Here is a 21604-nt window from a genome sequence, read left to right on the forward strand (position 1 = left end):
ATAAAAAGTAATAAACAATAAACTCCCTAGGGCAGGCACCTACAGCTTAACAGTATGCTAACTGTAAACTCACATTTCTGGTAGCCAGTTATTCCTACTGCCGTGCCCAGCATGGCAGAAGCAGGCCAAGACACTTTCACATGGGCACGGCAACTGGCCGCCAGAAACACGAGTTCACTTTTACTCCAGGATTAAGAAAACCTGCCTTTTCCCACCCCTCCCTGGCACAAGTGGTGAGCAGGCACTACCTTCCTTAACACAGGGATTTGTATGCACCAGCGCCGGTCTCACATTAGTGCCCATGTCTTCCACAAACGCCAGGGATCCCTTACCACAGCAAAACGTGCACTAAAGAGAGAGCCTTGCTACATCAGAGGCGGTGGTGGGACTGACGTCATCACTGCAAAATTGTCATTTAATTCTGCTAAACTTTCCCTAACAAGCTGCAGCTCAGTGGCTCGTCATTTGCAAGAAATTATGAAAAAAAAAAATGCTAATTAAAATCCAGCAATACAGATGCAAGAGGTAGTATCATCAATAAATCAATTTATTTAAAAGAATTTGTTACAATTAATTACACTAGGTGACTCTACCAAACACTCTCCGAGTGGTTAAACTCTAGGGAACAAGAAACTGAACACTGTTAGCAAAGGGGGTTTGAGTTGGTTTTTTTTTCTTTTCTTTTTTCCACATTTCTTAAACCACAAAACGAAAAAAAAAAAAATGCAGACGTTCTGCAGTTGAAACACTTAAGAGTCCTCCAAAATAAATACAAGCCCCCCAAAGTGTGCATGGCATTGAACGGCTGAGATAGCTCGGGCGCTGCGAGGTGGCCCTGCCCCGGGTTCCGTCTTATTGCTCCGAATGCTGCTCTCCTCTTCTTACACGCAAGCTTGATCGGAGGACGTATGCTTGGGACCCTCCTCGGATGCAGAGGGATTGCTCTGGGGCAGGTCAGAGAAGGGGGGTCCTTGAGCTGACCCGTGACAGAGAAGCAGCATCAGTCTAGCGACGCACGGGAAGAGGTGAGCGAGATGCAGGCACGGGAATATGCAAGGCAGTGCGGAGGGGGGGGGGGGGTTGGATGGTGTAAAAAAATCTGGGATGACAAGGGTTACAGGTTAGTGCATCAGCAGATTGGTCGAGTTTAGTGCAAGCCATATCCTGGACAGCTCAGGTTAATCTGCACACCGTCTCTCCCTGTGCGTGATGCACCTCAGTGCCACACCCACACCCCCCCACCCAGGAATCCCAAAGTGGTCCGAGGGGATGCCTGGAAGGCAGTCACTTTCATCTGTGTGTACGTCAGAGGAAGTCTGAAAGTTCAGGGTCAGTCTTCTCCCCCCCCATCTCAGTGGCATGCACACCTGGTCAGGCTGCCCGCACAGAATCTACTGAACCCTCCCTGCAGCAGTTCTTGGTTAAGGAGGCTCGGAGCTAACAGAGGAGCACAAGCCACACACCTGTGACCTTCAGCACACAGATTAGAATTAAAAGGCTCCGTATCTGCTGAACACCAAGGACATTTCTTCCTGGAGGTGCTTAAAGAAAAGCGATTACCTGGAATGTGAGAAACGGGTGATTCGCCGCCAGACCTCCCCCCTACAGGCTTGGGGAAAAAAAAAAAGAGGACCCTTGCAGAGCAGCCAGTTCCAGAGACGGCCTCTGCCTGCATTTACCACCCTAACACTGCGTGCAGGAGACGGAAGACGAACGAACGGCTTAACGGAGAACTGCACAAGAATCCATAGATGCAGGCACACAGAAGCAGCACCAATCGGAGCTCAGTCAGCAGGACCTGGAGAGGAATCTTATACCGGGCATTCAATTGGGACCTTGACCATTGCTATTAAAACCTTAATAGTCCATTCTTACACAGCGCTCCATATACAATACAGTGGGGGGCTATCAGGAGCTCTGCCACAGAGATCTCACCCTCATTCTACATCAATCCCGACACCGCCAGAGGACAGTCCCACAGACCAGACATCTCAGGCTCCAAGCTGTAAACCCGAGCACAGGGCTAGGGAGCAGCATTACTGCAATACTGTATTAGTCGTAAGGGATCATGGCACCTGATGCAGGACACGGTCCTTCCGTATCCCTTACAAAAACGAAGAACACGAGCCCCTAATGCCGGCCCCCACAGTAGGGTCAGCACCACAACATTTTCTCTAACTCAGCTCAAACTCTGTCCCTCCCTTCCCCAGGGGAACTCCCAGCAGCCAAGATTTTCAGCTGAAGGCTGTCGCACCACGCTTCTTATGAACTGCTGCTGCTCGTGCCGGAGACCAGTGACGGATGAAGACACTGCCCACTGCCTGCTGGGCCCAGGGTCGCCGGGTGCAACGCCCCCGCTTCCTGCCGCATCGGTCACAACTTCGGGCCCTGCGCATCCATTTTCTCTCTCCTTTTAATACTGACAATTAGCTGCTTACACTGCAAAGGGAACCAAACCGTGCAGGATGCGCCTGTAACCTTTCCCGTCGATCCAAGACGGCGGCAAGAGTTACTGCAGGGAAAGCCACCACAGTTATTCCGCACAGCGGCTTGACGTTGTCCATTTAAACCCTTTCTGGTGCTGGAAACAGGAGCACAATCCATGCAAGCTCAGCTGGAGGAGACCATGGCGGAACAATCCTCTCACGACATACAAAGTACCACCCCGATCCCTCAACTCTCCTCTCCGGGGGCCAGGCCCTTCCTGCACCTGCCACTCACCACCCACACACACAGCCCAGCCATCCTCAACCCAAACAAAGAAAAAAAAAAAACAAACAAACAAAAAAAAAAAGCCAAAAGCTGTAAACCTCAGAGTCCTGCACTCCGATTCCCTCTCAGAGAAGAACAAGGGGCGAAAAGTGTAAAAAACAAACAGCTAGAAAAGGTTACGGCATCCGAAAGAAACCGATGTGTCTGGAACGTGAATGTTTTTTTTAGCTATTTATAGAGATTAGTGCAAATGGATGTAGTGCGTGATCTCCAGCTGTACAAAATGTAAATCGAGTCTTGTCTGACGCAGAAGGCACCTCGCAGGCCCTCTGGGCTCGGCTCAGCTCTCCCCCTGCCCTGCTGCGCTCCAGAAACAGGAAAGTCACAAATGCCACTATTATTAATAATATTTAGTTTTGGGCTTTTAATACAAAGTTTCTCTGTAGCTGTTAATTGTTATGCTGCTCCTCAGCCCGGGCCTAGGCAGTGGTGTCCCGCTGCTGTGACCTCAACAGCTGAAAGATGTTCTGAAAGAGAACAGACAAGACCACGGTCATTTTTTTTTTTTTTTAACATCAAACAGAGTTAAGATTCAGAGATCCCCCGTAGCAGCAAGGAAGATGGAGAAATGACCTCTGCCCAATCCTCTCATCTGCTCTCCTGTCTTTTCATGGCCTAACACGTTAATCCAGTGTCCAATTTAACCCGATCCCCTCACCAGGACACACAGCTGCAAACTCCAGTACTGACGTACGTCCATTCCCAACAAAACGTACTCTGTCCTACACAGCGCCACACACACATACAGCAGCCAAGGCGACAAATCCATGCCTTCGCATCCGTCTAACATCAAGCATGTGCTAAGGACAAAGCTCACAAACAGATACTCGGGTTTTCTGAGCTACCGAGCCAGTCACGGCTGTTACTCACACCGAGTACAGCAAAAAACTGGAGCCACCTATTCAGGAATACTGCTCACCTAATGCCAGCCTGAGTTCTATTACAGCCACATGGAAAGCCAGCGTGTGTGCAAGAACATTCACATCCGGACCCTGGATCACACCAGCCTAATGCTGTGCCCCTCCCACCTGTCCATGCCACCATGAGCTTACCTTGCTGCACAAACGGTCGTTACTACAGTTCTTGTTGTCCTTGTCCGTCGTTTCCTCTTCCACCTTGAGAAAAAAAACAAAAGTCAAAAACCATCAAATACACCAAGTGTCTGTGCTGCTCAATGCAGAACAGACTAATTCTGCACGGGTAGGGGGGGAGACGTGACGCACACACATGGGCACGTGCAGGACATCACCGCCAAAAACCAAAACGTTACCTCTTTCTTCCACTTCAGCTCGCAGAACACCCTCTCAAAGCACTCGTGCATGTAGTTGAACTGCAGAGAGAGAGAGAAGCATGCAGCAGTTTACCCCTTGCTGAATCTGGGACAGACGGGGGCCAGCTGGAGGAGGCCCACAGTGGGGTGCTGCTCTAATGCCGTGAATCACCCCCAAATCCAAGCACAGAGCAATGGGAAGAGAGACACAACAAAAAAAAAAGGGAAGGGGCAGCTGAGCCCTGGATGAGATCAGTGCACGAGTCATCCGTATCACGGGGAGCAGCTCTGTTACAGGGCTGCACTATACTCCAAACCCAGTTTTATTACCGTCCCCTCTACAGCACTACCAGGAGTGCAGAGCACTGGACAGACACACCAGACAGTCCCTGAAGCTTACATCTCGTTAATACACAGTTTAAAAAAGTTAAAAGACAGCGAGACCGACAGCTGTGCTCTCTTCTCTCAATATGCCAGGAGGAGCTTTTAAAATAATTAGTGGAAACTGTACAGAGGCTGCAAAGCTTTATTCTTCAGCTGTTACATGAGAAGAACGAGCTCCCCCATCCCATGAGCTGCAGGGAGATCTCATTTCCTCCCCCCCACCACACTTACATAGGGGGTGAAGATCTTCACCCATCGGGGTTTCTTCTCTCCTCGAGTATACTCAAAGCAGAAAGCCATGCCCTCCTCATCTGTATCCCATCGCTGCATCTCGTCCCACTCAAAGGCTATCACCTGGTTCTGCACAGAAGAAGGAGTCAGCATACACAAAGAAACCCAGGGGAGGGGAAAGAAGCAGCGCGCGGGGGAAACCCAGGGGAGGAAAAAGAAGCAGCGGGCGGGGGAAACCCAGGGGAGGAAAAAGAAGCAGCGGGCAGGGGAAACCCAGGGGAGGAAAAAGAAGCAGCGGGCAGGGGAAACCCAGGGGAGGGAAAAGAAGCAGCGGGCGGGGGAAACCCAGGGGAGGGGAAAGAAGCAGCGGGCGGGGGAAACCCAGGGGAGGGGAAAGAAGCAGCGCGCGGGGGAAACCCAGGGGAGGGGAAAGAAGCAGCGCGCGGGGGAAACCCAGGGGAGGGGAAAGAAGCAGCGCGCGGGGGAAACCCAGGGGAGGGAAAAAGAAGCAGCGCGCGGGGGAAACCCAGGGGAGGAAAAAGAAGCAGCGCGCGGGGGAAACCCAGGGGAGGAAAAAGAAGCAGCGCGCGGGGGAAACCCAGGGGAGGAAAAAGAAGCAGCGCGCAGGGGAAACCCAGGGGAGGGGAAAGAAGCAGCGCGCACGGGAAACCCAGGGGAAGGGGAAAGAAGCAGCGCGCGGGGGAAACCCAGGGGAAGGGGAAAGAAGCAGCGCGCGGGGGAAACCCAGGGGAGGGGAAAGAAGCAGCGCGCACGGGAAACCCAGGGGAGGGGAAAGAAGCAGCGCGCGGGGGAAACCCAGGGGAGGGGAAAGAAGCAGCGCGCGGGGGAAACCCAGGGGAGGAAAAAGAAGCAGCGCGCGGGGGAAACCCAGGGGAGGGGAAAGGGCAGAATTGGCCTGTGCCAGTCAGGAGACGCGGCACACAGGGGCAGAGATGAGAGCTCAGCATGTGCCAGAGCCTCAGAGGGGAAGCAGTCAGTGAGAAAGACAGAGCCAGCATGACCTGTCACTTAAGTGGCTCACCTCCAGCTGCCCTTCTTCCGTGCAGGCATGGAGTTTAAAGTGCTTGATGCTGATGGCTGTGATCACATGACCCTTCCGTCGCGAGTCGCAGGAGCAGTGGGGGAAAATGATCTCGCTGTATCCTTCGCACGTCCGCAACATGTTCAAGTACTAGAAAGCGAGAGAGTCAAACCCTTAACAGGAGAAACTGTGCAGGACTTCCAGCCCAAGGCACCCTGAGAAGCACCCCCCCCCCCCCCGCTGACTCACAGAGACCCCAAAAAGCAGAGGTATGGCTGCCAGCTGGGCAGTGTAACCCTAACAAGCCAGGCAACTCACTGCGCAAGTTCTCAGCTCACTGAGAAAACAAAACAGCAACCGCCGTGACAACGAGAAAAGCTTGCCTATCCCATCAATGCACGCTGGCAGAGCTGACCAGTCTCATCCCAGCCGCCCAGCACAGGGCACTAGAGACGCAAGTGGGGCGGCCCACGAGTTCAATCCTTCTTTCCTCTTGCAGCACTCGGTACCCGCCCAGGGAAGAGCCGGCACCACCTCACCTTCCTGCATGGGCAGCGAAACACAGAATCCCGACAGCAGGAAAGGCCCGTCCACTGCCCGATACGAGACCCCCACTCCAGCACCCTCTTTAGCCAAAGATGACCCTTTATACCTTCTCAGCACTAACGAATCTTAAGGAATTTCGCCCTCACCAGGACCATCTTTCTCTGCTCAGCTAGCTTCTGAAGCTGATAGGACTTCTCCTCTGCTTTGATGTAACCTTTCTTCACATCGTCTACAGCCTGTGGACCACGGGAAAAAAAAGGGGAAAAACTGAAGCCTGCGAGACAGAGCCAAGACTGAAGACTTAACTGAGCACTCTAGAGCCGTGCAGGGACGCCCGTACCTGATGGAAGAAGTAGGTTACTGCCAGGTCGTTGTCATTGAGCAGCGCCTCCTCCTCCGTGGTGAAGAGCCACTTGCGGACGGTGAGGCAGGTGCCGGGCACGGCCGACGTGTAGTTCTGCACATAGAGCTTGTGTGGGAACTCGTTGGGAGCCAGCTTACGGACTGTAAGAAAGCGCATCGGACACACCAAGGCTAGAAAGAGGAGGGGCAAGGCGCACGCAAGACTAGGGTAGGACAGGAGGGAAGGGGGCGGCACAGCCAGACCACCACGGCCCGGCCCCTGTGCCTCACGAGTGGCTGGGAGGCTCCGAGAGCGCCCCCCACATCTCCGCAGCACGTTCTGCTAGAGACCCTGGCGCCCAGCCGCGAGACAGATGTTAAGGGAGCTCGAAACTTCACAGCGCTCAAGCTTTCAGGCGTGTTCCTCCTCTCTGTAAAAGGTAATATCTGATGCCAAGACTGGCACAAATGCTTAACCTTTCCGTACATGTTCCCAGACGGCAAGAGAAGCAATGGGGGGAATTTTAGCCCTGTTCGGTGTCTGACAACGTTCTGCTCCCTGTATGACAACTGTACCTTTCCTATTTCTATCTTCTCAGGCCCTACTGCACACTGGATCTAAGCTGCCAGGGGTCTCGTGACATTGTAGTACGAGGGGGCTCACTCACCGCAGGAGTGATTGATCACTTCAAACAGAGCAAAGTAATTTGCAGTGATGAGGTCCATTCCAACCTTGCCCGCCACAGCCTGCAGTAAAACCAGAGGGACGCAATCAGGGGGGAGGGAGCAAAAAAGCTAAAGCGAGGAGTCCCTGGGATCTGCCAGAGCAACATGGAACAATCCACGTATCCCTCTCACATGACAACAGCTAACAAGCACACACACACGCTGGAACAAGGCCTTCCCTCTCACACTGCCATCACCCCAGCAGCTCGCCACAGACGCCCTTCCACGATCCACATACAACACCTCCCCCACAGTCACTGGACAGCAAGCAAGGCGGGCAAGGCTCTTACCTGATACACCTGGTCTGTGGTGCTGTTCTTTTTCACCCGGACAGTGACTGTTCTTTTATCAGGTAATGCTACTCTCAGCTCTACATCCGACACCCCATTGTAATTCTAGAGGAATGAAAGTAGGGAAAAAAAAATATCAAGAAAGCCCTAAGCCCCCACCTTCTATAACAATCAATTAGCTACATAGGATGAAGACCCAAATCCTATAGGCAGGGAAGATACTCAGCTCTGCCCATGCACCTCACTCCTGCCCTGCAGCACCCCCTGCTATTCCAGTACTGAGACCCCCACACACAGCTCTGCCAATGCCCCTCACTCCTGCCCTGCAGCACCCCCTGCTAGTCCAGTACTGAGACCCTCACACACAGATCTGCCAATGCATCTCTCTCCTGCCCTGCAGCACCCCCTGCTATTCCAGTACTGAGACCCCCACACACAGCTCTGCCAATGCACCTCACTCCTGCCCTGCAGCACCCCCTGCTATTCCAGTACTGAGACCCCCACACACAGCTCTGCCAATGCACCTCATTCCTGCCCTGCAGCACCCCCTGCTATTCCAGTACTGAGACCCTCACACACAGATCTGCCAATGCACCTCACTCCTGCCCTGCAGCACCCCCTGCTATTCCAGTACTGAGACCCCCACACACAGCTCTGCCAATGCACCTCACTCCTGCCCTGCAGCACCCCCTGCTATTCCAGTACTGAGACCCTCACACACAGCTCTGCCAATGCACCTCACTCCTGCCCTGCAGCACCCCCTGCTAGTCCAGTACTGAAACTTCAAATGAAAGTGCCATGCTGGATCACACCAAGGTCCACTGAGCTCAACATCCTGTCTCAGATAACAGCCAGTTCGGGTCACACAAAGTAACAAATCTATTTCTTGTTCATTCCCAGGGACAAGCACTGCCTTTCCCAAGCCTACCTAACTAATAAATTCTTATGGACTTTTCTGGCTCACAACGATTAGGAGGTATAAAAGCTGCCACTTGCAGCTAGAACTGATTTTTGGGATGACTGAGCTTTTCACTCCTTTTGATTTACTATTTTTTTTATTCAATTTCAAATTAGTTTAGTTTTCTCAGTTTTTTCATTTGTAAGTTTTTTTTTCTTCTATAAAGCAGAACAAAGGGTATAAAAATTATTGAAGAAAAAACAGGTCACCCCTTGACCACTTCCTCTGGCATCAAATTCCGCAGCTTGATTATTACAATAAGGGAAAATGCACTTGACTCAATTGGTTTTAAATCTGCTGGTCGTTAGTTTCATGGAGTGTCCCCTTGTTTTAAAAGATAAATAAATGTCTTGTTTACCCGTCCCACCCCACTCCTGATTTTATAAACCTCTACCATGTCCCCTTCTCAGCCGTCTCTTCTCCAAGCTGCGCAGCCTCTCACACCATAGGAGAGATGATCCATCCCCTTTAATCATTCGTGTAAGCCCTCCTCTGCACCTCTTCTAGATCCACTATGGGCTGACCAGAGCTGCACACAATACTCAAGGTGCAGTCACAGCATGGATCAAAAGAGAGGCAGCACATAAAATGTTATCTGCCATTCTGATCCCCAGTCCCTTTCTGTTGCAGTTCCTCATAATCCACTGCAATTTTAACTGAAAAAAATTGTGGGTCATCTGCAAACTCGACTACCTCACTCATTACTCCCCTTTCTGGATCATTAATGAATATGGTAAACACTGGTCCCAGTACAGATCCCTGGGCTACTCCTGTCTCCATTCTGAAAATTAGCCATTTAGTCCTATCCTCTTTTAACTGGTTACCAATTCACAACAGGCCAGTGCCTCCTATCCCACGACTTTTTAAATATCTTCTCATGAGGAACTCTTGTCAAATGCCTTCTGAAAATCCACAAATACTATAACAACCAGCTCACTTTTATCTATGTTTATTTACACCTTCAAAATACAATCTGATAGGCTAGTAAAGCAAGACTTCCATAAGCTAAAACCATTTCTAGCTATATGGCTAGCAATTTTGCTTGTAAGAATAGCTTCCACTATTCTGCCCACCACAGATGTGTGTATATTTTCTCAGATTACTCCTTGAGCTCTTTTTAATAATTGGTGTCACACTGGCCACCTTCCAGTCTTCAGCTATTGTGACTGTTTTAAACAGGTTACAGAATACTAGCAATGGGCTTGTAATTTCATGTTCCAGTTCTTTCAGAACCGGGGAGGGGGGAATACCATCCAGTCCTGGTGATTTGTTACTCATTTACCAATTTAATTTATTACATCCTACAATTCGAAAGCAATTTGCTTTGGTTGTTCAGAATCTACACGAAAGAGCGTTTCTGGGGTGGATGTGTTACCAACATCCTCCTCAGTACAGAAGTCCTGCAGTCCTTTCTGCTAGTTCCTTGTCCTCCCTGAGCATCCAACGGCCCAACCAACTCCCTCAATGGGCTTTTTACCTCCAACATATCTGAAAACATTTTTATTAGTTTTTGTCTTCTCAAATTCTCTCTTAGCCTGCTTTATTTATTTTTTTATATCTAACTTGCCAGTGCTTATGCTTTTGCTTATTTTCTTCATTTGGGTCTGCTTTCCATTTTTAGAAAAAGATGTCCCTTTGACTTCACCTCACCATGAAACCATGCTGGCAAGTCATTTGGTCTTCCTTCCACCTTTTTCAATGCATGGAATACGTTTTATCTGGGCTTCCAAGATGGTATGTTTAAACAATGTCCACATCTTATGCAAACATTTAATCTTGGCAACTGCTCCTTTTAGTTTTTTTCTCTGCGTAATTTCCTTATAATCTCCCCTATTAAAGTTAATTGCTCCTGCAGTACTTTTACTTGGTATTTGCCCACCAGTGATTACGTCCACGTTAATTGCGCAGGTATGTGCTTCAACGCACGTTCTGATACATTCATTTGTATCCCTGCTCGTTGGGAGATGATGGCAGAAAAAGCAGCTATGAGCGTCTTACCAAAAACATCGAAACAACTGTTTAGGGTAAAGGCACCTACTGAGAAGATTCTCACCTCATCTGATTCAGAGAGGAACTCCTGCATGATGTCACTCTCACCAATTACTCTGATCGAACACACTGGGAAGGGAAAGGAGCAAAGAGTCTCTGATCAGAACCTTACTGGTGGCAATTACAAAATGCTGCCACATGCATATTCCATCATGTACTAGAACCATCCTGTTCCCAGACCCACTTCATCTTTCTCCAAGTACTCTTCCAGTCCCCTCTGCCTGGTGTACAGGCCTCACCCCTCCTGGGCACCTTTCTCTACTCTTCCAGTCCCCTCCGCCAGGTGTATAGCCCTCAGCCATCACCCCTGACTCCTCCCGGGCACCTTTCTCTACTCTTCCAGCCCCCTCCGCCAGGTGTACAGCCCTCAGCAATCACCCCTGACTCCTCCCAGGCACCTTTCTCCAAGTCCTCTTCCAGCCCCCTCCGCCAGGTGTACAGCCCTCAGCCATCACCCCAGACCCCTCCCAGGCACCTTTCTCCAACTACTCTTCCAGCCCCCTCCGCCTGGTGTAGAGGCCTCACCCCTCCCGGGCACCTTTCTCTACTCTTCCAGTCCCCTCCGCCAGGTGTATAGCCCTCAGCAATCACCCCTGACTCCTCCCAGGCACCTTTCTCCAAGTCCTCTTCCAGTCCCCTCTGCCAGGTGTACAGCCCTCAGCCATCACCCCTGACCCCTCCCAGGCACCTTTCTCCAAGTACTCTTCCAGCCCCCTCCGCCTGGCATCCAGTTGCTGCTCTGAGAGAGTAAAGGGCCATTTTCCCGGCAGACGAGGAAATGTGAAGTTGGCAAATTCTCGCTTCAGATTCTGGTGCAGGATGGCAAACTCCCGGTAGCGCTTGGAGCAGAGCTGTCTGCCGGCCATGTAAACACTGTACACCTGAGTGGAGAGAAACACGTGTCTGCTGACCCATTACCAGAGCCGTGCCCTCTTATTCCCAGCCACAAGCGCACAAAGGTAAGCGCAAGGAATATAATTCATGGATATCAGGATCACTTTAAGAGAGAGACCGAATGGACAACGAACCCTTCCAAAATTGATCCGTGACTTCTCCATGGAGGACCCCTTACAAGACCTCACTCACCCCCTCCCCCCTCTTCCAGCTACAGATGTTTAAAGTTCCAGGGTTCTCTAGCAATCAGCAACTTCTTCAAACCTTTCCGTCATTTTCTTTCATAAAGCTGATTGCACAATGTCTGGCAAAAGTGTACACAGGAAAGGGGGGTGGGGCTTCCTGTTCACGCTTCCCATCCCCCAAGGCAAGCGAAATCACATTTCACCTGCAGCAAGGCCCCGGTAAAGGAGATCTCTCCCAAGGGAAGCGGGAGGCAGGAGTAGCCCCCGTACGCTCAGCGAGAGCCCAAGCACTCAGGGCTTAAGTGACCAGAGGCTTCGACTGCGCCTCCGAGACAGGAGGAGCAGCATCTGCATGGAAGGGCTAAAGAAAAGCGCAAGCCACCCCCCCCCAGAACACTAACCACAAACTTCTCGGCATTCTGCTCCACGTGCTTGTAGGTGGGGACGGAGATGGGGACAGCTTGCTTCTCCGTGTAATCGTAGAAGGACTGTCCCGAGGAGTCATCGCTGGGGTCCAGGTTATCCGCCTCGTGTGGCGGAACCGATAACACTGTCAGAATTAGCTCCTTCTCCCCGGCTCGGATCAGATCCACCACCTGCTTGTGTGTTGCCCCTTCCACGTTCACACCGTTCCTGGGAAAAATAAGGAGAGAGACTTGTTGGCTTCTCTGGCTGACCACCACCATTACTGCCAGGAGAGCCCCTATGACAAGACTGCGATAAGTTCAATCTGAACACGAGTCCCCCTTAATTCTAATACCAATATTTACAAGGCAAACAACGTGCCAAACCCTTTTACAGAAATAAGGACACCTCACACAAGGCTAAAAGGTGCCTAATACTTCAATATGGTAACTGAGATCAGTGTGTTTCACTGGGCCCCCAATAAGTCCCTGGCAGGAAGAGTGGTTCACTTTCCCTTCCTCCGCTGCTAGACATAACCCCAGATTAAGACTGCAGTCCAAACAGTGCCTGGCCTGCATTCACACCTCCCTCCAGAAGTCAGAGCGGAATTAGCACCAAGTCCCCACATTAAAGGAAGCCAAAATACGCAGGAGCTCAAGCTCTGCCCCAGACACATGCGAGGCATCTCTGGCACATCAAGCGCCAGTTTCCAGCTCTGACTCTCCACTGCCACTCCAAGCAGACCCCACACAGTATGAAAGTTCCACAGATGCCAAGAAATCTCTACAAACACAGACATGTAGAAATCAGGGTGGGGAACACACACATTGCACATGTTCCTTCCTCACCTCAGTGTGGCCTTCCCCCGCCCCCCCCCCCCAGGAGTGACCAACTCCAGGATACCCATAATGAATATGCATGATAGAGATGTGCATGCACTGCCTTCAGTGTATGCAAATCTATCTCATGCATATTCATTATGGGTATCCTGAAAACTAGGCCTGTCTGTGGTTGTTGAGGACTAGAGTTGGCCACTCCTGAGCTAGGCTGTCTGGCACCTCTTATAATTTCACTCTCTGTGCTAAGCAATGACTACAGAAACATTACAGACCCCCCCCCCCCGCGCCCCTCATTCTGACCCTGAACGATCCTGCGCAGATGGAGAGGCTGTTCAGATGGCTTCAGAACTCTTTATAACCAGGCTTACTCGTTGACCTATGGGAATTTGGGAGGATGTCACTGGTCTGTCCCATGCGGCTTGATGCCTCTCTCTTCCCTGGAGCCATTTCTATGGTTTGGTTTTTCTGTGGGTTTTCTGCTTGAACACATTAAAGCAGAAAAGTGAGAACAGCAGAACCCTGAAAGGGGGGGGGGGGGTGGTCACGCACCTGCCAGGTGAGCGACCCGAATAAGGCTAGGTGGGAGGGGGAATGGACAGGCACATGACTCTCATTCCGTGCCCTCACCATGGTAGTGTGTTGCATGGCAGTGTCTATAAGATCAGGGAACGTTTCCTTCTGATCTCGTCCCCAGTCCTGCTGCTTTCAGCTTCAAAGTGAAAAGTTCACCGATGCCAATAGCCACAGTCAAGGAGGAACAGGGATGCGATGTCTTCCATCAGCAAATCTTTCCCTGGCCTTACCACAGCACAAACTCTGCTCCTCTTATCAAAGTATTTTCAGAGTTGGCATAGAACCTTGCTCTGTTTATACAGGGAGGAAAGGGAGCAGTAATTAATGCACTTCAGCCTGTGCAAATACATCAACAGACTGATAAATTTTACAAGAGGACAGCATCCAAAGTAAACAATAAAACCACCGTCGGACCTGAGACAGGCCCAAGAGAACTGGCAGAAAGTTACAGAAGCAGCCCCAATTATCCCAGGCACGATTACAGAGCTCGCAGGTGCACCTCCGTGTGTTGTACCTGGCACAGTGTATTAGCAGCAGTCGGAGAGACTGAGCTTGAACCCAACACAACCTGAACTAAGAGTAAAGTCCATTCCCATCCTGGCATGCAAAAGTCATCCTCACTCAGACACACCGACCTTGTACAATCCAGTGCAGCACAGGCTCCATTCCACATACCAGCACCATGGAGAGAAAAGAAAATCAGATCCCAGACACCCAGCATAGTCCCTGCCATTTCTGTAAACCAAGCTCGTTTCATACAGAAAAAAAGTACAAGTAACCCAGGCAGAAAAAGCATCTGCAGAGCTTCAGCCATTCTGTCTGGCTCCACGGACCAGCCAGTTAACCTTGCTCCCATTAGGATAAGCTGACATCACAGCTCCGAGCCCAATGGGGCAGCCAGAGACATCGCCATGTTCCCACCAGGATACGCCGACATCACCTCGCCATAACCCAAAGCCCCAGCAGCAGATCGTGGGGACCTGCGGACATCACTACAGCCCCCAGTGATATCACCAGGTTACGCTGACATCACTGAAGCTCCCAGCTGCATGGAAGTATCGCTACGTGCACTAACTCAGGAAGAGGCGAATGTTACGGATGTAAGATTGTGCTCCCTACTGGATGTTGTAATTCTGGAATTTAAAGAATCGTACAGTTACAGGATCCAAAAGGGTGTGGGATAAACACACAGGACCCTTATGGCTAGGAGATGGAAATGAAGAAATGGGCTAACATTTCGGCAGCCGATATTCACTGTAGCTACTTTCAACTGGCCAGGAAACAGGCCAGCTTCAATTTCAAGATGAGGATTTCCATAAGAGAAAATAAAATCAATTACCTAAGTAGTTGAAATTAGAAGTGAAAGTGCTTTGATAAGACTCCTGGGGCTCCTTGGACTTTGCAGGCAGTGAGTGTGTCCTCAACAAGAAATATTTGAAAAAGTGCACTGCACCCCTGGGGTAGGAACAGCAGGTACCAGTAGCTGGATAAGGTCTTCTCCCGAGGAGAACATAAGGAACAGTGCAGCATCTCTGTTAGATCCCCACAGGAAAGGGAGCAGCGCTGTGCCTCATGACCTCTAATTCCCTGGCAGATCTGGCTTCAGCGTAAAAACAAAGGACCCCAACGCACTCAGCAAGGATGGATGTGTGCAGACTTACAAGTGAAGTCTCTCACAGGCCCAGCAAGAACCTGTAACAAAGGACAAGCCACTGTGGATCCGTCTCTGCTGCAACAGCAAATTCAATGCCGTATCCCGACACACGAGCTGTGCGGAGCTCCCAGGGATGGGCAAAGTCTTCTCCTTCCCACATTACAGAAATCGCAGCAATTGAAAGTAGGTTTCACATCATCACTGCTCAGGATGAGACAACAAGCGGTGATCCAGTACCAGGAAGAGCCAGGGGTCCTTGTTCAGGTTTAATGCCATCACTTCCTGCACCCTCCTCAGTCCCTCAACCAAGAAGGCAGCCCTGCTACGGCCTCAGACCGCCTCCGGGGACAGACACTGAATTCAGCCATCACTTTCACAGTTAAATACAAGACACAGAACAGGATAACTGATAAAGCCCATATGGCCCATTCACAGCCGCTCCCCTATCCTTCACAGATCCCCGCATTTATCCCATGCTCTCTTGAATTCAGACACTGCCTTGTCTCCACCACCTCCACGGGGAGGCCGTTCCACGCATCCACCACCCTCTCTGTAAAAAAAAACAAAAAACATTTCCTTACATCACTCCTACACCCTTTCACCCTCATCCCATGCCCCCTAGCTCCAGAGCATCCTTTTTTTTTTTTTTTTTTAACTGTCTCCCCATCCCACCTTTCTGCCAGGGTATACACATTTAGATCCCAAAAGATTCTGGACAGACTATTCAGTTTATACCCTACGCATCCTTCTGGCTTTTGCTGCCCACCCCTCCCACATCCTGCTCCAGTCTGTGTACAGAAGAACTTCGCCCCCTGCCCTGCCCCCTTGAATGTTTGCAACTCAGATGCATGATCCTGCACTCTTATCATTAAACCTTAGCTCCCAGGCTGCAGACCATTCCTCAAGCTTGGCTAACATCCCTCCTCGTGCCCTGTTGCCAATTTTGATACCACCCACAAAAAGATAAGCCTTTACCAATAGTCCTTCTGTAATATCACCACCAAAACTGGTAAACCGAACTGAACTAAGGGCTGAACCCTGCAGCACCTTAAGTGTCCTCAAAGTGAATTCCATTTCCCTGTCCCTGGGTTAGAAAGTGGGAGGAGACAATCACGTTGGAAAGCACAGCCAGGGTGCTCAGTTTATAAGGCACCTATGCAGAGCCGTGTCAAAGGCCTTACTGAAATCCTCGTACGTTAATCGAATGTTCTCCCCGATCTAACTCTCTGGTTACCCGGTCAGAGAACTTGATTGTGTTCAACCGACAAAACCTAGCACTGGGAAAAACCAGGCTGCCTCGGATTCCGGAAAGTGCACGAGCCTCTGCTTTAGTAGCAATTCCATGAATGTACTCACCATCGAGGTCAGACTAACCGGCCTGTAGCTCCCAGCCTCCTCCTGACTTCTGCTTTTGTGAAGAGGAACCACCATCTCTTCCTCTGTCCAGTCCTTTGGAACAGACTCCTGACTCTACAGAAGCGTTAAAAGTTCAGAACTTCCCTAATTCCCTTAACGCCCTCGGATGCATCCAGTGAGTCCCACTGCTTTCAGTTTTGCTAGCTCCTTGCAAACTCAGCCTTCTGAAATCATCTTAGGTCTAACCTTGCTTCCAATTCCTATTTATGGCAATTTTCTGCGGACCTGTTCCAAGCCTTTCCTTCAATGAACAGGGATATTTGTTAAGCAAATCCGCTTTCTCCCTATTACCCCTTCACCTCTGACTCTTACAATCACACTTTTGTACTGGTCTTCTCTGTCTTTACCATATCTAAAAAAATAAAAGTCTTTTCCTCTGCTTTACTGTATTTGCTCTTTTTACTTCCTTGGGTCTTTGCTCTCGACTACTTTCCTAGCTTTTCCAGATAACTTTTAACTGTTCCCTCTGATGCAGTGAACAAAACAGGGTGTGCAAACCCAAAGCAAAGCAATTACCAGAACAGGAATTTGTTGCACGGAGTAAAATGGCCAGGACATGCACTCTGCCTCACTGGACACACACAGCTCTCTACCCTGCAAAAAATGCTCAATTCCACAAGGCCACAGGACGGAGATGCTGAAAGAGAAGAGATGGGAATCTCAGGGTCACTGCTAAATTCTTGCCATCTGCCACCTAGTAGATCACCCACCTAGAGCTACCGGGTCGTTTCATTTTACAACTTGTGCAGCTCTTTGCTTTAAATCACTGTACGAACGTATCATCACTAAATAGCTCTCAAATGATCCTACTGACACATTTCAGAAACAGATTCCCCATGAGTGAGGCGGATTTAAACCAAAACACCAGCAAAACTTCAGCGATGGGTCTCGGTTTGGGTTTGAAAGGGTGACCTCAATTCCCAGATGCAAATCCTCTCTCACTGCCACTCACAAAAACAGAGCCTGGTCTAGGGATGCACCCCGTGCTACGTAGCACAATTCCTGGCTCCCAGGCTCTGGGCTGGACCCCACACAACACCAGTTTTACCTCAAAGCTTCTCGCAGACTCAGGAAACTGTGCCTCCTGCTGCTTTCAAACAACCAGAAGTAAGGAGAGTTATTTTTCCGGCCCTCAAAGTCTTTTGTTGAACCCAGCAAGACCCGGATTCCAGTCCTGAACAAGCCAACAGAAGATGAATGGGAAACCCTCAGCTACAAGGCTGGAGACACTGCCAGGGGCCTCCAGAGACAGGGGGGAAACTCCACATACAGTCTCACCAACAGCCCCTGTTTGTCACTCAATAGCAAAGACATCCAAACATCTTCTGCCATTTCAGTAATAAATTACCCCTTTCACTTCCCAGCAAGATAAAAAGCAGGAGATGAACACAGGGGCTTAAGAACAGAAGATACGTGAATTCCAAACGAATCTGTTTGAGCACTTATTAAACTCCTAAGACAAACAAGTCCCATCCTCCAGTGACAATGAATATGAGAAAAGAGCGGTACTAGCTCCAGCTGTTGCTTGTATATAAAGAGGACTCAAAAGGCAACCCCCCCCCACCCCCCTGGCAAATGACGTGAATCAAACTTATCCCCAGCTGGTCCTCAATCCAGCGGCCCTTCAGCACCCAACCCCTGCCTCTCTGAGCAATCCCTCAGTCTCAAAACAGACATAATACCCCCATGATTAAAATTGGCTGCCGACCAATGAAGCACAAGTTACTCTTTCCACAGATGGCCAAGACAGTCAAGCTACATTATCAAGATTTAAATGTTAACAAGGAAATGAAACTTTTTTTTTCAAGAAACAATAAAATCTGAGTCTCGAGTACCACACACACATTGGGAAGACGAAGATGAGAAATTAGATACGAATTTACTCTCAGTCCCAGACAGCACTCATCACAGTGTTTCCACAGCAGGCAAAGAGCAAAATGTTTTTCCTTCTGCTCGAAGAAAACTTCCTAGCTTCAAGGAAGTTTATAAAGGCGAGTACATGGGCATACCCTGAAACACAGGTAAGAGCATCCTTTAACACAGTGATAGCAATCCTCAGGTTCTCAAGGACACTCGTGACACCTTCAGACCCAAGGTCAGTACCACAACTCATCACCTGGAGCAGCTCCCACCACATGCTGCCTCATTGCTGGGGCACAGGGCAAAGCACGTCTGGGATCCTTCAGTTTTCATGGGGCCTGGCCAACTCTTACTCCAGTGTGAGTTTAAGTGGTGAGCCCCTAAAAGACAAGTACTGAGCAGCAATTCAGGGCTCCGCAGAAAGTACGGTTACACCTGCACTATGCCACAGGCTCACTGGATCCCACAGTAATGAGCAGGGAAAGTCACAAGGCATTATGCTCTGTGGCCCTCCACAACATACAGCAAGAGCTTGGAAAAAAAGGAAAGAACAAATCCTGTCACATTCTGCCATAGAGGCAGTGATGGATCTGTGTAGAACCTCACCCAGGGCCATACTCGCAGTCTCTCCTCCTGACCCCCAGTATTCAGCAGCACCCAGACTATGTCTCAACTCCACAAGCCACAGTCTCTCTCTCTCCCACATCCTCCAGTACTCACAGCCACAATCTCTCCTCCTGAACCCCAGTATTCAGCACCCCAGACTATGGCTCCCACTTCCACAGTCTCCCCCCCACCATCCTCTAGCATTCACAGCCACAGTCTCGCCTCCTGAACCCCAGTATTCAGCACCCCAGACTATGGCTCCCACTTCCACAGTCTCCCCCCCCCCCCCCTCAACCATCCTCTAGCATTCACAGCCACAGTCTCGCCTCCTGAACCCCAGTATTCAGCACCCCAGACTATGGCTCCCACTTCCACAGTCTCCCCCCCCCCCAACCATCCTCTAGCATTCACAGCCACAGTCTCACCTCCTGAACCCCAGTATTCAGCATCCCAGACTATGGCTCCCACTTCCACAGCCCCCCCCCCCCCCCCAAACCATCCTCTAGCATTCACAGCCACAGTCTCGCCTCCTGAACCCCAGTATTCAGCACCCCAGACTATGGCTCCCACTTCCACAGTCTCCCCCCCACCATCCTCTAGCATTCACAGCCACAGTCTCGCCTCCTGAACCCCAGTATTCAGCACCCCAGACTATGGCTCCCACTTCCACAGTCTCCCCCCCCCCCCTCAACCCATCCTCTAGCATTCACAGCCACAGTCTCGCCTCCTGAACCCCAGTATTCAGCACCCCAGACTATGGCTCCCACTTCCACAGTCTCCCCCCCCCCCCCCCAACCATCCTCTAGCATTCACAGCCACAGTCTCGCCTCCTGAACCCCAGTATTCAGCACCCCAGACTATGGCTCCCACTTCCACAGTCTCCTCTCCTGAACCCCAGTATATGGCTCCCACTTCCACAGTCTCCCCCCCCAACCATCCTCTAGCATTCACAGTCTCTCCTCCTGACCCCCAGTATTCAGCACCCCAGACTATGGCTCCCACTTCCACAGTCTCCCCCCAACCATCCTCAGTCTCTCCTCCTGACCCCCAGTATTCAGCACCCCAGACTATGGCTCCCACTTCCACAGTCTCCTCATCTGAACCCCAGACTATGGCTCCCACTTCCACAGCCTCCTCACCTGAACCCCAGTATATGGCTCCCACTTCCACAGCCTCCTCACCTGAACCCCAGTATATGGCTCCCACTTCCACAGTCTCCCCCCCAACCATCCTCTCAACTCCACAAGCCACAGTCTCTCTCCCCCGCCTCCCGCACGCACAGCCCCTGCTCCAAACTTATCCACCCGGTTATGGGTCTCTCTCCCTGCCCGGTACTTACACCTCCAGGATGCGGTCCCCCTTGCGGATGCCGGCCCTGTCGGCGGCCCCGGCCGGCAGCACAGCACTGACGTGCTGCAGGGGAGCGTAGAGCTCGCCGTTGATGCTCCGCAGCTGGCCGCCCTCGCTCACCTGCCCCCGCACGTTGAAGCCGTAGCCGGACTCGGACTTGACGATACGCACCACGCGAGGTCCGGCGGCGGCCAGGCAGGGCCCGGAGCCACCGCCGCCATTCCTGTCAGCGGACAGAACCCCCTCCCCGTCCTCGTCCGCCATCTTTACCCTCACACGGCCCCCGAGCGGGGCGGGCGGGCGCGTCACGGGACCGGTGCGCGCTGCCGCCGCCGCGAGGCAGGCCGGGAGACCTAGCGCAATGGAGGAAGGGGGGGGGGGGACGCCGCGGGGAACGTCGGGAGACGTAGTGCGACTGAGTGGGCACGGGGCACGTGAGGGAGAGGACGACGCCGGCCGGGAAAGGGGCATGCCGGGAGCTGGAGTCCCAGGAAAGGCGGGGCGCACGTGAGAGCCTGGCGCCAGCTGGGAGTCGGGCATGCTGGGAGTTATAGTTCCGCTGCCGGTCCGTGCCTTCCGGAGCAGTCTGCTCAGAACTACGTTTCCCAGAGTCGCCGCTTTGGCTTGCTGCAAAGCGTCACAGCAGCACCAGACTGAACCGGGAAACTTTCCCTTGTTTTACTGCAATGGATCCCTATGAGAACGGCTGTGGCAGCACCAGCAAAGCGGGAAGCTCTCAGCTAATTGCTTCATCTGCTCCTGGCAGCGCCGCCACTTCCTCTTACCAGACACGTGAAGAAATTCCGTCTTCCGGGGGAAAACGGGAAATAAAGTGCAATGCCTCTCCCAGCTCTGTTGCTCAAACCAGCAAGAACAGCCAAAGGCAGGGGGTGACTGTGGCGGGCTACTGTGAGCACCATGGCATAAGTCCCCGAAGCCTGGGCACCTACATGCTGGAATCTGCTGCCTGCTGTGAAGAGTCCCTAGAGTGGTGACTTCATTTTGAAGTTCAGTGCACGGTGTTTTCATGGTCTTGTGGTCACCTTGCCTCAATGATGCTTATTGCATCCAGTTCCTGGCTTTGGCTCGCTGGACCCCCTGGGCTACGAGGTTAGTGGCATGCTCAGTGTGACAAAAGTATTGTGTAACGGGCACCATCGGATGATGTCACCCATCTGCCAGGACTACGATCTTGTTTGTCCTGGGAGAAAC

At 51.3% G+C, this 21604-nt stretch overlaps 1 protein-coding gene across 1 annotated transcript; it reads right to left on the reverse strand.

Moving 5' to 3' along the window:
• Positions 1-526: 526 nt before the first annotated feature.
• On the reverse strand, positions 527-20801 carry SNX27 (sorting nexin 27). The gene is made up of 13 exons (XM_029580273.1): positions 20382-20801; positions 12091-12322; positions 11299-11491; positions 10615-10679; positions 7604-7708; positions 7256-7334; positions 6586-6749; positions 6392-6481; positions 5700-5849; positions 4658-4786; positions 4043-4102; positions 3825-3887; positions 527-3239 (listed from the first exon to the last, which is right to left on the reverse strand). The coding sequence occupies exons 1-13, from the start codon at positions 20654-20656 to the stop codon at positions 3192-3194; spliced, it is 1653 nt and encodes a 550-aa protein (XP_029436133.1). The 5' UTR covers positions 20657-20801; the 3' UTR covers positions 527-3191.
• Positions 20802-21604: the final 803 nt, after the last annotated feature.

Source organism: Rhinatrema bivittatum, chromosome 16, assembly GCF_901001135.1.
Source record: "Rhinatrema bivittatum chromosome 16, aRhiBiv1.1, whole genome shotgun sequence".
Lineage (NCBI taxonomy): Eukaryota > Metazoa > Chordata > Amphibia > Gymnophiona > Rhinatrematidae > Rhinatrema > Rhinatrema bivittatum.

Bases quoted from the DNA above. Each gene is read 5' to 3' on its own strand.
- SNX27 (XM_029580273.1), bottom strand. From the start codon at position 20,656: ATGGCGGACGAGGACGGGGAGGGGGTTCTGTCCGCTGACAGGAATGGC. The intron at 12,323-20,381 runs GTAAGTACCGGG...TATTTTTCCCAG, and splicing joins GGGGACCGCATCCTGGAGGT to GAACGGTGTGAACGTGGAAG. The intron at 6,750-7,255 runs GTGAGTGAGCCC...GCTTTCTTACAG, and splicing joins AGTGATCAATCACTCCTGCG to TCCGTAAGCTGGCTCCCAAC.